This window comes from Rhinoraja longicauda, chromosome 4 (genome assembly GCF_053455715.1).
Source record: "Rhinoraja longicauda isolate Sanriku21f chromosome 4, sRhiLon1.1, whole genome shotgun sequence".
NCBI lineage: Eukaryota > Metazoa > Chordata > Chondrichthyes > Rajiformes > Arhynchobatidae > Rhinoraja > Rhinoraja longicauda.
In genome coordinates this window covers 73,046,981-73,060,081 of record NC_135956.1, presented here as the reverse complement: position 1 = coordinate 73,060,081, position 13,101 = coordinate 73,046,981, and the positions used below count along the sequence as shown (strand labels likewise).

At 48.5% G+C, this 13,101-nt stretch overlaps 1 protein-coding gene across 1 annotated transcript in view; it reads left to right on the top strand.

Moving 5' to 3' along the window:
• Positions 1–13,101, top strand: part of cdh7a (cadherin 7a) — a 150,574-nt gene that overhangs the window by 94,629 nt on the left and 42,844 nt on the right. Inside the window, exon 6 of the mRNA XM_078398053.1 lies at positions 5,468–5,655. Coding sequence (XP_078254179.1) covers positions 5,468–5,655 — 188 coding nt within the window. The remainder of the gene's footprint in view (positions 1–5,467; positions 5,656–13,101) is intronic.

Below are 13,101 nucleotides of genomic sequence, written 5' to 3'. Positions count from 1 at the left end.
AGACGAGACTCCGTCCATCTCGAGATAGACACAAAGTGCTGGAGTAACTCAGCGGGTCAGGCAGCATGTCCGGAGAATATGGACAGGTGACTTTTCGGGGTCGAGACCCTTCTTCGGACTGATTGTAGGTGGGGGAGGGGAGGAACTGGAAGCAAGAAAAGACCAGGACAAATCAGGGCCAGCAACAGATGACCTCTGGCAGGGAGGTTCCCTGATAGGCCAATAGTTGGTTAGGGATGGTGTGATCCCAAGAGGGATACATCATGGCGAACTGCAGAGCTGGTTAGCCCACTTTTACTGGGGGGGACGGGGAGGGCAGAGGGGGGCGTTTGCATCAGTAACCTAAAGTTAAAGTATTCAATGTTCATACCGCCAGGTTGTAAACTGCCCAGGACAGAAAGGTCCGAATGTGCATATGGCAGAGTTGCTATCTTTAGAAGGCTGAGGGAAGAGTAAATTGAGGTCTATAAATTTCTATTTCCAAAGTCTGTCCATCAATCTCAGGAAGCCTTGGGGCAAAGGAGGCAGAGAGGGGACATGATGGAGGACGAAAACGTCATGAGAGACATAATCAGGAAAGACTGTCATTGTCTCTTTACCGTATTCAATGGCAGCACAGGCTCGAAGGGTCGAGTGGGTTGTGCTCCTATTTGCCCGTGTTCTTAGTCTATCGGTTTAGAGTCCATAATGAAGAATGTCAGCTGGCAGGCGTAGCTAGTGATGAAGAAGGTAGAGACAATCAGAACCTTTATCTCAGGGTGGAAATGTCCAACACTGGAGGGCATAGCTCTAAGGTGAGAGGGGTAATGCTTAATGGAGACGTGAGGGGCAAGGTTTTCACATAGAGCAGTGAGGGCCTGGAACGCATTGCCAGGGATGGTGGTGGACACTGATATGATAGTGGCGTTTATGAGACTTTTAGATTGGCATGTGGAAATGCAGGGAATGGAGGGATATGGATCATGTACAGACCGATGAGATGAATTTAACTTAGCATTACGCTCGGCACAAACATTGCGGGCCAAAGTGCCCGTACCTATACTGTACTGCTCCATGTTCTATGTTTAGTTTAGTTTAGAGATACAGTGTGGAAACAGGCCTTTCGTCGCACTGAGTCCTGCCGACCCGCGATCACCCCAACACCAGCCCTATCCTGCACATTACTAACAATCTATGGCATATGGCATAACTGCCATTGTGGAAAAGATTGGGGAGGAATCAGAATAGCCTTTATTGCCATCCAAAAAATGTCTATTGGACGAAATTTCATTACCTACAGTCCAACAATAAGAGCAATAAAAATAAGCAATAACACACACAATCACAAACCAACACAAAACAAAAAAAAGAAACATCCATCACAGTGAGTCTCCTCCAGTCACCTCCTCACTGTGATGGAAGGCCAGAATGTCTTTTCTCTTCCCCTGCCGTCTTCTCCCGCGGTCAGGCTGTTGTAGTTGCCACGTTCCAGGCCGCGCCGGACGGTGAAAGGTCCGCAGCGGGCCGACCCAAGCCCTGCGATTCAGGGCCGGCGAATACGCTGCCGCTGCACGTCGGGGTGGTCGTGGCTCCCGACATTGAAGCCCCTGCCGGGCAGAGAAAAATCCCGCGGCCCATTTCAGGCCACGCCGGACGGTGAAAGGTCCGCAATGGGCCGACCCAAGCCCCGCGATTCAGGGCGGGCGAAGACGCTGCCACTGCCGGAGCTCCCGGTGTCGGCCCCCACCCAGGGGCCTGCGAGCTTCCGATATCCACGCGGCCCGTGGCCGAAGAATCCTTCGGGGCATCCGAAGGCGAGTCACAGCCGCTCTGGCAGCGCCACTGCAGCCTCCGAATGCAGCCAGCTCCGCAGACAGTAAGTCCGGTCCGCGGGCTCTGCGAACCAGAGCCCAGGTGGTCCCAGCTGGAGGCCGCCAGCTCCAGGTGTTTGGCCGATGGTAGGCCGCAGCGTGAACGGAGACACGACCCAGAAAAAAGGTTGTGTCTCCGTTCGGAAGAGACAATTTTACAGTTTCTCCCCCCCCCCCACACATAGCACACAACCACAAAAAACACTACATCACATCTAAAGACTACAATTAAGACCAAAAACAACAAAAAACACAAAAGACAAACGGACTGCAGGTGAGCCGCAGCTGCTGGGCAGCGCCGCCATTTTGCAGCAATTGCTGGAATCGAGCGCAAAAAAAACAAAGTGCTGGGGTAACTCAATGGGTCAGGCAACATCTATTGAGGACATACATAGAACATACAGAGACTGGTATCAATGGAAGAGTCTGAAGAAGGGTCTCAACAAAGTTGGCCAGAGATGCCTGGCCTCTTGAGTTACTCCAGCACTTTTTGATCTAAACAATGGGGCACGGGGCAATAGGGCGGCCCGGTGGTGCAGCGGTAGAGTTGCTGCCTTACGGCGCCAGAGGCCTGGGTTCGATCCTGACCACGGGTGCTGTCTGTACGGAGTTTGTACGTTCTCCATGTGACCACGTGGGTTTTCTCCGGTTGCTGCGCTTTCCTCCCACACTCCAAAGATGTACAAGTATGTGGGCTAATTGGCTTCTGTTAAATAGTCCCTTGTGTGTAGGATGGAACAAATGTATGGGTGATCGTAGATCGGCGCAAACTCAGTGGGCCGAAGGGTATGTTTCCACTCTGTATCTTGAAACTAAACGAGGAAGAAGACAATGTACTGATAATGGCACTGTTCTGCACAAGAGAGTGTTTATACATTAATCTTTAAAAGGGAAGGACATATTGAGAGATTGAACCATATGGGATCTTAGGGCTTATTAATAGAGATACAGGATACAAAAGCAGTGAAGCTATCTTCAAACTGCACAAAGAAGATTTGTTAGACCACACTCGGAAAACTGCGTCCAATTCTGATTACTTTTGGAAGGACGTCAAAGGCTTGGAGAGATTTGTGAGCGGAGAAGGTTTAAGGATTGGTTTGGCTTTAAGAGAATAAATAAGGAGGCAGTATTTCCACTGACAGGAGGGTGCATAACCACGCACAGCGACTTAAAGTAATTGACAAAAAATCAAGCTAAAGGTGACAATTTCTCTTTCACACAGTGAGTTGCTATTCCAAAAGTCTTGACTAAAAAGCAATTGGAAGTCGATTCTAAAGTAACTTTCAGAAAAATGAATTGGATAAATTCTCAAAGGAAAACTTGTCAGTGTGGTGGGGAGACTGAAGACAAAAAGTAATCAGGTCACAGCTTGAGTACGGTGTGTAGATTTGGTCACCGCATTGCAGGAAAGATGTGATTGCACTGGTGACTGTGCAGAGAAAACATTGCCAGGACTGGGACATTACTTTAGTTCTGTTAGGCTTATTGTCACGTATACCGAGGTACAGTGAAAAGCTTTTTGTTGCGTGCTGTGTTCATAAGTTCAAAAGTGATAGTAGCAGAATTAGGCCGTTCGGCCCATCGAGTCTACTCTGTCGTCCAATCATGGTTGATCCATCTTTCCTTCTCAACGCCATTCTCCTGCCTTCTCCCCATAACCCCTGACCCCCGTACTAATCAAGAATCTATCAACCTCTGCCTTAAAAATATCTGTTGACCTGGCCTCCACGGCCTTCTGTGTCAATCAATTCCACAGATTCACCACCCTCTGACTAAAGAAATTCCTCCTCATCTCCTTCCTAAAGGTACATCCTGGATACTTTCCAGGTCATATCCAGTTTGCAGAAAGACTAAACATGATTACAATCGAACCGTCCACAGTGTACAGATACACGATAAATGGAATGATCTTTAGTGCAAGATAAAGTCTGATTAAAAATAGTCCGAGGGTCTCCAATGAGGTAGATAATAGCTCAGGACCGCTCTCTAGTTGGTGATGGGATGGTTCAGTTGCCTGATAACAGCTGGGAAGAAACTGTCCCTGAATCTGGAGGTGTGCGTGTTCACACTTCTGTACCTTTTAACTGAAGGGAGGGGGGAAGAAGAGGGAATGACCAGGGTGCGACTCGTCCTTGATTATGCTGGTGGCTTTGTCGAGGCAGCGTGAAGTGTAGATGGAGTGAATGGGAGGGAGGTTTGCTCATGTGATGGTCCACAATATTAGTTGTGAGGCAATCAAGAAAGCTGGTTGAATAAAGTTCTGAGTTTACTCCAAGTAAACAGGGTGGACCAATTATCCTTAGCAGAAGGGTCAAAACCAGGGAGCAGAGATTTAAAATAGTTAGTAGAGGGGTTAGAGGGGAGATGGGGCGACTTTTATTATAATACAGAGTGTGGTGGGAACTCACTGCCTGAAAGCGTTGGAGAGGCAAAAACCCTTGCACCATTTAAGCAGCACTTGGATATATTTCATTGAGTTTAGAGATGGAAAGGGATGGGGGGGGAGGGGGGAAAGGGAGAAATGGGTGCAAAACCAGGTGGGGCACAGGGAAGAGAGGTGGACAGAAGGGGAGGGGGTGTTTGTAAGTTAGTTACCTAAAATTGGAGATCAGCTTTAGTTTAGAGATACAGTGTGGAAACAGGCCCTTCGGCCCACTGAGTCTGGGCCGACCAACAACCAACCATACACAGGTTCTATCCTACACGCTAGGGACAATTTACAGAGGCCAATTAACCTACAAACCCGTACGTCGTTGGAGTGTGGGAGGAAAGCGCGAGCACCCGGAGAAAACCCATACGGTCACAGGGAGAACGTACAAACTCCATACAGACAGCACCGTAATCGGGATCGAATCTGGGTCCCTGGCACGGTAAGGCAGCAACTCCACCGCTGCACCACTGTGCCGCCCTAAGAGAGGGGTGAGGGGGGGGGGGGGGGGCAAACTTTAAAGGAGATACATGGAGCACATAGGGTGTGCCATTTTGCACCAAGGGTTGTGGGTGACTGGGTGACACGCTGCCAGGGGAGGTGGTGGAGACAGATGTTATTAGGGGCGTTCAAGAGACTTAAGATAAGCACATGAATATGCAGGGAATGGAGGGATATGGATCACGTCTTGGCATCATGTTAGGCACAGACATTGTGGGCTGAAGGGCCAGTTCCTGTGCTGCGCTGTTCTAATGCTTCAATGAGACTTTATTGACACGTGTACCTAGGTACAGTGAAATGCATTGTTTTGCATACAACCCGGTAAAATCATACAGCAGACTTCACCCCGGCCGTACACAAGAGCTGCCACGTTTCTGGTGCCAACAAAGTTACATAAAGTTAATCGAACTGACTTCTCTTCTCGCCGTGGTGAGCCAGGGATGCCGCCATGCGTGGCAGCAGGCCACCTCCTGCTGGGCCACCCCTTCATTCTCGGCGGCCCTCCTTGCTCTCAGTGGCGTGGGTCCCCCTTCACTCTCGACAGTCCACCCTGATGTTCTACGTTGTAGAGGCACAAGGGGCTGAATGGACTACAGTCGCTGCGACATACCTGCGAGTGCCCACCCACACAGGCGTGTACTGTGGGGAGCTTTAGATGGATATATTTATTATTACTCTCTTCCCCCAGGGTTTTATCAATACAACGTGCCTGAATCCTTACCCGTGGCTTCCACCGTTGCGAAAATAAAAGCTCTTGATGACGACATTGGGCCAAACGCAGAAATGGAATATCGAATCATTGATGGCGATGGCCTCTCTATCCTTCAGATCTCCACCGACAAGGAGACTCAAGAGGGCATCATTACGCTTCAGAAGGTAAGACTGGTCAAAGGGAAAATAGACACAAAATGCTGGAGTAACTCAGCGGGACAGGCAGCATCTCTGGTGAGAAGGAATGGGTGATGTTTCAGTTCGAGACCCTTCTTCAGACTGAAGAAGGGTCTCGAACTGAAATGTCACCCATTCTTTCTCTCCAGAGATGCTGCCTGTTCCGCTGAGTTGCTCCAGCATTTTGTGTCCATCTTTGGTGTTAACCAGCATCTGCAGTTCCTTCCTACACAAAGGGTAAATATTATGGTTCAATGGTTAAATGGTTTAATGGGTGATTTATTTATCACATATAATGAGGTGCAGTGAAATTAAATTTTGTCTACAGTTCAGTGCAAGTACATAAGTACGGATACATTTTAGATAAGCATCTCAGAAACAGTACAAGTGTATTGATTAGTACGGGTGTCAAAGGTTATGGGGAGAAGACAGGCAAATGGGGCTGACAGGGAAAGACAGATCAGCCATGATCGAAGGGTGTAGACTTGATGGGTGAATGGCCTAATGCTGCTCCTATGATTTATGATGTATAGCAATAGCACACTGAGATCGTATATATAGTACATGCAAAGCATATGAGCTGCTACGTAGACTCCTTCACATCAGGTGGCAGGACAAAATTCCCGACACAGAGGTCTTGGAACGGGCCGGAATCCCCAGCGTCCACACCCTCCTACGGAAAGCCCAAGCCAGATGGGCAGGCCATGTCGTCAGAATGCCCGAGAGTCGACTGCCAAAACAGCTTCTGTATGGAGAACTGTGTCAGGGCAAGCGCTCAGTAGGAGGACAGAAGAAACGGTTTAAGGACTGCCTCAAAGTGTCCCTCAAAGACTTTGACGTCAACCTCAGCACTTGGGAGTCTCTTGCTCTGGACCGTCCAACCTGGCGTAGCAAGCTCACCACAGGAGCCCGTGCAGCAGAGAACAGACGCACTGCAGAGGCCCAGAGGAAACGCACCGCGCGCAAGGCCCGGGCTACTTCCACTTCCACTGTAGCAGCCATCCACTTGTGTCCTACGTGTGGGCGTGCCTTCCGGGCCCGGATTGGCCTCACCAGTCACTTCCGGACCCACAGTCACCAATCCTCCAACTGAAAGTGAAGTCATGGTCATCTTCGAACCCGAAGGACGAACAACAAATGCATATCACATACGCCAGCTTTGGTGCCATTTTCAAGTCCCAGTTTGTACGTGTGGGATTCTTGACCTGACCATGTCCTGTGGCGTTGCAGGGTCGGCCTGCCAAGCGTGGCCGTGATGTCCTCCACCGCTGCTCCACAGGTGCAGGCCCTGTCCAGTCCACGCGCTCGGCCTCTTGGAGCGGCACTCGGTCTGCAGGGCCTCCAGCGGCCCACTCCCCCACCGATGCACTGCACTCCCTCCCCCAAGCCCGTCTGCTCACCAGCCATCCGTACGACTCCTCCTCTGAAGTGTGAGAATAAATGTTTTGCTGGTTAAACTGAATGCAGTTGGAGAGTGAATGGAGAGAAGCCAATAGAGTTCCAGGAGTTTTCAGCAAACTCTCGAGATGGCAGATGTACAAGAGGTTGGTGAGGCTACATCTGGAGTACTGTGTGCAGTTTTGGTCACCTTGCTATAGGAATGATATTGATGAGCTGGGAACAGTGCGGAGAAGATTTACGAGGATGTTGCCAGGACTTGAGGGCCTGAGCTATAGGGAGAGGTTAGGCACCCTATGACTTTATTCCTTAGAGTGCAGGAGGCTGAGGGGTGATAGATAGGTGATTCTGTGGTATTCATTGCCAAAGATGGCTGTAGAGGCCAAGCATTGGGTGTTTTGAAAGCAGAGATTGATCGGATTTTGATTGGTAAGGTCGTCACAGGTTATGGGGAGAAGGCAGGAGAATGTGGTTGAGAGGGAAAAAATAGATCAGCCATGATAGGTATGTAGGTTAACTGGATAAATGTAAAAAAAAAAAAATTAAAAAATTGTCCCTAGTGTGTAGGATAATGTTAGTGTGCGGGGATCACTGGGCGGTGCGGACTTGGTGGGCCGAAAAGGCCTGTTTCCGCGCTGTATCTGAAATATGAAAAATATAAATAATATGATTTCATGGTGTAGTAGACTCGATGGGCCGAATGGCCTCATTCTGCTCCAATGTATTATGGTCTTGTGGGTGTCAGATAAGGAGAGAAGAAGAGTGGAATGTGAAGCAAGAGGGAGGAATATAGGTGAAAGAGAGCATCTTTCATGTTCTCCAAAGATGCTGCCTGATCCTCCAAGCCACAGTGGACAGCTTGATTGTAATCATGTGTTGTCTTTCCACTAACTGGTTAGCATGCGACCAATGCTTTTCACTGTACCTCGGTGCACGTCCCTATAGAAATATACTCGAACTCAGAGTTGCTCCAGCACTTTGTGTGGTTTTTTTCCGTAAAGCAGCATCCGCAGTTTCTTGTCCCTGTGATGTTTGACATTGTCATGGTCGTGAGCATGCATGTCCACGCGTTGCCATCTGTGTTGCTTGCAGAATACCGTATTCTCCTCACAACAGCGATGAAGTGTATAACAGATCTTGAGATGACAGGTTACACATAAATTTTCACCACTGTCACATGAAGTTACTGTCTCTTTTGTCACCCATTGCTTTATCGGTTACAACGCAGCACTTTGGCTGATATCCAGATTGTCTATGAATCTATATATAATGCCTGTTGCAGATGGAAGCTGACCCTGTCTTTCCAACAGTAATCCCGCGTCCAGACACTGTATCAAACCTTCCAATTCTGGTCCTAAATCTTTATCACAATATCTGTACCTCAAAGCATTTAAGCCATCTAGGACATGTCAAGGACGTTGCTGGGCATCTGTATTAACATTATCCAGAATTTAGCCTAGTTTAGTTTAGAGATACAGCACCGTAACAGGCTCTTCGGCCCACCGAGTCGGCGCCGACCAGCGATCACCGCATAAACATTATTAGTCCTTTACATGTCATGAGTAAGCTGAAAGTAAACCCTGGCATATAATGGTTGCGGTTCGTAAGATCATAAGTTCTAGAGGCAGCATTTGGCCAGTTGGCCCATTAAGTCTCCGCCACCATTCAATCCATGGCTGATTTATATTTCCCTCTCAATCTCATTCTCCTGCCTTCTCCCCATAACCCTTGACACCCGTGCTAATCACGAATCGGTCAAACTCTGCCTTAAAAATACCCATTGACTTGGCCACCACGGCCGTCTGCGGCAATAAATTACACTGATTCACCACCCTCTGACTAAAGAAATTCCATCTCATCTCCTTTCCAAAGGCACGTCCTTTTATTCTGAGGTTATGGCCTCTGGTCCGAGACTCTCCCACCAGTGGAAACATCCTCTCCACGTCCACTCTAGCCAGGCCTTTCACTATGGTGTCAGAGAACTAGAACCGTACAGCACAGGAACAGGCCCTTGGGCCCACAATATCCGTGCCAAGCACGATGCCAAGGTAAACTAATCTCATCAAGCTGCATGTGATCAATATCCTTCCATTCCCTGCATGTGTCCACTTAAAAATCTCTCAAACGCTGCTATTGTATCTGCTTCCAGCACCACACATGGCAGCATGTTCCCCAGGCACCCACCACCCTCTGTGTATAAAAACTTGCCCCTCACATCTCCTTTAAACATAGCCAGTCATCTAAGCACTCTGGTCTTTGACATTTCCAAAAAGGTTCTGTATCCCCCAGCTATATGCTTCTCATCATTTTGCTATATTTCTACCAGGTCTCCCTTCAACCTCCAGCTTTCCAGAGAAAATGAGCCAACCTCTCTTTATGTCTTATACCCTTATCATAGTCACCTACCGATAGTCCCAGTATCGAGCCCGCGCCGACCTGCGACAATCCGGTATGCTAGTTATATCCTACACACTCCTCCTTCCAAGGACGTACAATGTATAAGATTATTAAGGGGTTGGACACGTTAGAGGCAGGAAACATGTTCCCAATGTTGGGGAAGTCCAGAACCAGGGGCCACAGTTTAAGAATAAGGGGTAGGCCATTTTTAACGGAGATGAGGAAAAACTTTTTCAGTCAGAGAGTTGTGAATCTGTGGAATTCTCTGCCTCAGAAGGCAGTGGAGGCCAATTCTCTGAATGCATTCAAGAGCGAGCTAGATAGAGGAGTCAGGGGGTATGGGGAGAAGGATAGGGGAGTCAGGGGGTATGGGGAGACGGCAGGAACGGGGTACTGATTGAGAATGATCAGCCATGATCACATTGATTGGCGGTGCTGGCTTGAAGGGCCGAATGGCCTCCTCCTGCACCTATTGTCTATTGTTTATTGTCTATTGTGACATCCTGTCAAATTGAGCATTATTTACGTCAAAGTGAATGACAGAAAAATTGAAGCTGATTCCCTTGATTGATTTTTATTTTGCCAAATCTTAAACACTGCCAAGTTAGACAATATAGATTGATTCTGAAACTGTTAGTCACCAAAGCAGCTTGCTGAGGCTTCCAGTTTAAAGGATTAATGTCTAGTCTGTCCCAACGCAAACACAGGCACAGTGGCACAGCTGATATAGTTACTGCCTCACAGCACCAGAGACCCGGGTTCGATCTTGATCTCGGGTGCTGTCTGCACGGAGTTTGTATGTTCTCCCCGTGACCGCGTGGGTTTATCCCAGGTGTTCCGATTTCCTCCCACACTCCAAAGATGTACAGTTTAGTAGGTTAAATGGCTTCGGTAAAGATTGTAAATTGTCCCCTAGTGTGTCGGATAGTGCTAGTGTACGGGGATCGCTGGTTGGCGCGGAGTCTGTGGGCCGAAGGGCCTGTTTCCATGCTGTATCTCTACAAAAAAACTAAGGTAAACTCAGTGGGGCAAGCAGCATCTGTGGAGGGAGTGGACAAATGATGTTTCGGGTCAGTTGAATTGGACAGTACCCTAGCTAATGGAAGGACTATTCGGAAGCCTGAGAACAGAGAAGAAGTTGTTGTTCCTGAGTCCGTTGGTGGATGCGCAGATTCTGGTTAATTCACAAAAGGGCACAAAATGCTGGAGTCACTCAGCAGGTCGAGTAGCATCTTTACGGAACATGGATAGCTGACGTTTCGGGCCTTTTCAGTACACCTCCCTCCGCCTCAGCCCCTCACCCCTCCTGCTATTCCCCCCCCCCCTCTCCCCGCTCTGATTTCGTTGAGGATTATGGACCGTGAAGCCAGAGAGAGGAGAGTAGCGGTGTGGGAGTGGGGATGGTCTCGACCTGAAGTGTCACCTATCCATGTTCTCCATGGATGCTGCCTGTCCCGCTGAGTTACCCCAGCACCTTGTGTCCTTCAAGAGGAGAAGGTTGGCTGAGAAGGGCCAGGTGTAGTTGGAGGGGGGGTGGGGGGGAGGGGAGATGGTGATTGATCCTAATCCACAAGACACTTGTTTCAAGTGCAGCTTTGACTTTGACAGCATCTGACCCTTCTATGTCGACGAACATCGCTCGCTGCTGCGGTACATCCAGACTACTGGGAGAAAGCCCGCCAGGGTTTTCAATCATCCACCAGCCTTGGTATACGCTGGGAAGCAGATGGAGTCTTCGCTGTTGCCCAGATGGCAAGAGCTGTGAGAAGCCAGACCCTGTGTCGACCGACACAGAGAGAGCCATACCTGTAGCAGCAGTGGATACAAGGGTTGCCGCAGGATGCCGGTGGAGGGAGGCGAGCTAATTATCAGTCCAACTGTGCAAGATTAATTTAAAACCATGCACATATCAGGAGTCCTCCCCGACATCATTAAACACAGATTTGCCAGTGCCCGGTCAGGTTCACTGCTCTCGGAAGATGGAATGCGCAGCGTTAGAAAAAGCAAAAAAACACATCCGTAAGGATCAATGTCGAAACAAGGAACTGCAGATGCTGGTTTAGCAAGGGAAGACAAAATGCTGGAGTAACTCAGCGGATCCCTGAAGAACATGGATAGGTGACGTTTCGGGTCGGGACCCTCTTTTAGTCTGGCGAAGGGTTCCGACCGTAACGTCACCAGCTAAACTAAACTAAACTAAACTAAATTAAACTATCCATAGATAGACACAAAATGCTAGAGTAACTCAACGACTCAGGCAGTGTCTCTGGAGTAAATGGATGGGTGACGTTTCTGGTAGGGACCAGACACTGTCAATATTCTCCAGATATGCTGCCTGACCCACAAAGTTACTCTAGCACTTTGTGTCAGTCTGAAAAAGGGTCCTGACCTGAAATGTCACAAACTAAAGTAAACTCAACTCAACTCAACTCAACTCAACTCAACTCAACTCAACTCAACTATCCATGTTCGTCAGGATGTTGCCTGACCTGCTGAGGTACTCCAGCATTCTGTATCTTTCATCTGATGGTATCAAATTACTTTAGATGACTGTGAGCAGAAATAAATAATTAAATCAGTCTGTTGAAATTAATTTACTTTTCCAACTAGGATGCATTTTTGCACCCAAATCTTGGATGCAACGAGTTTCAGAGGAAACTCGTTCTGTCCAAGTTTTGCACACTGGAGGATATGCCAGGGCATCTGTTTATTCATCGTAGTTAAAGAGATAAGCCAAGGAACTACAAGTCGGGAAGCATTACATTACATGAGAACATACAGTAGAACACGGAACAGTACAGCACAGGAATAGGCCATTCGGCCCACAATGTCTGTGCCAAATCTGATGCCAAGACCAACACTAATCTGCCCGCACATCGTCCCTAGATCCCGTCATTCCCTGGATATCCGTGTGCCTTGGATATTAGTTATTAAAAAGGATCCAGAGAGAGACAGGATTTATTTGGAAAGACAAACACTAATTAGGTACACAAGGGGTGACACGGTGGCGCAGCGGTAGAGTTGCTGCCTCACAGCGCCCGGTTCAATCCTGCTGTCTGTGCGGAGTTTGTGCATTCTCACGGTGACCTTCGTGGGTTTTCTCCAGGATCTCCAACTCCAAAGACGCACAGGCTTGTAGGGTACTTGGCTTGGTATAATTATAAATTGACCTTAGCATGCGTAGAATAGTGCTAGTGTGTGGGGATCGCTGGTCGGTGCAGACTCGGTGGGCCGAAGGGCCTGTTTCCGCGCCGTATCTCTAAACTGAACTAAACTAAAACAAGGACTGCAGATGCTGGAATCGAGTAAAATACAAAGTGCTGGAGTAACTCAGTGAGTCAGGGAGGTCACAAAGTGCTGGAGTAACACAGCTTTTGTTCAGGCCCATTAGAGATTGGCAGCATGGGAACGCAAGTCTCACAAATTTGAATCTTTTCTGAAGATGTGACCAAGAGGATTGTTGTCTACATGACTACTAGCAAGACGTTTAGACTTTAGACTTCAGAGATGCATCGATACAGATAAACTGTCCTTGAATCTAGAGATGCAGGCCCTTTGGCCCACCGAGTCCGCACAATTTTCTCAGGCTGTCTAGGGTTCCTTCTTGTCCACTAGACCCACCTTCTTGTGCTCTTTCTC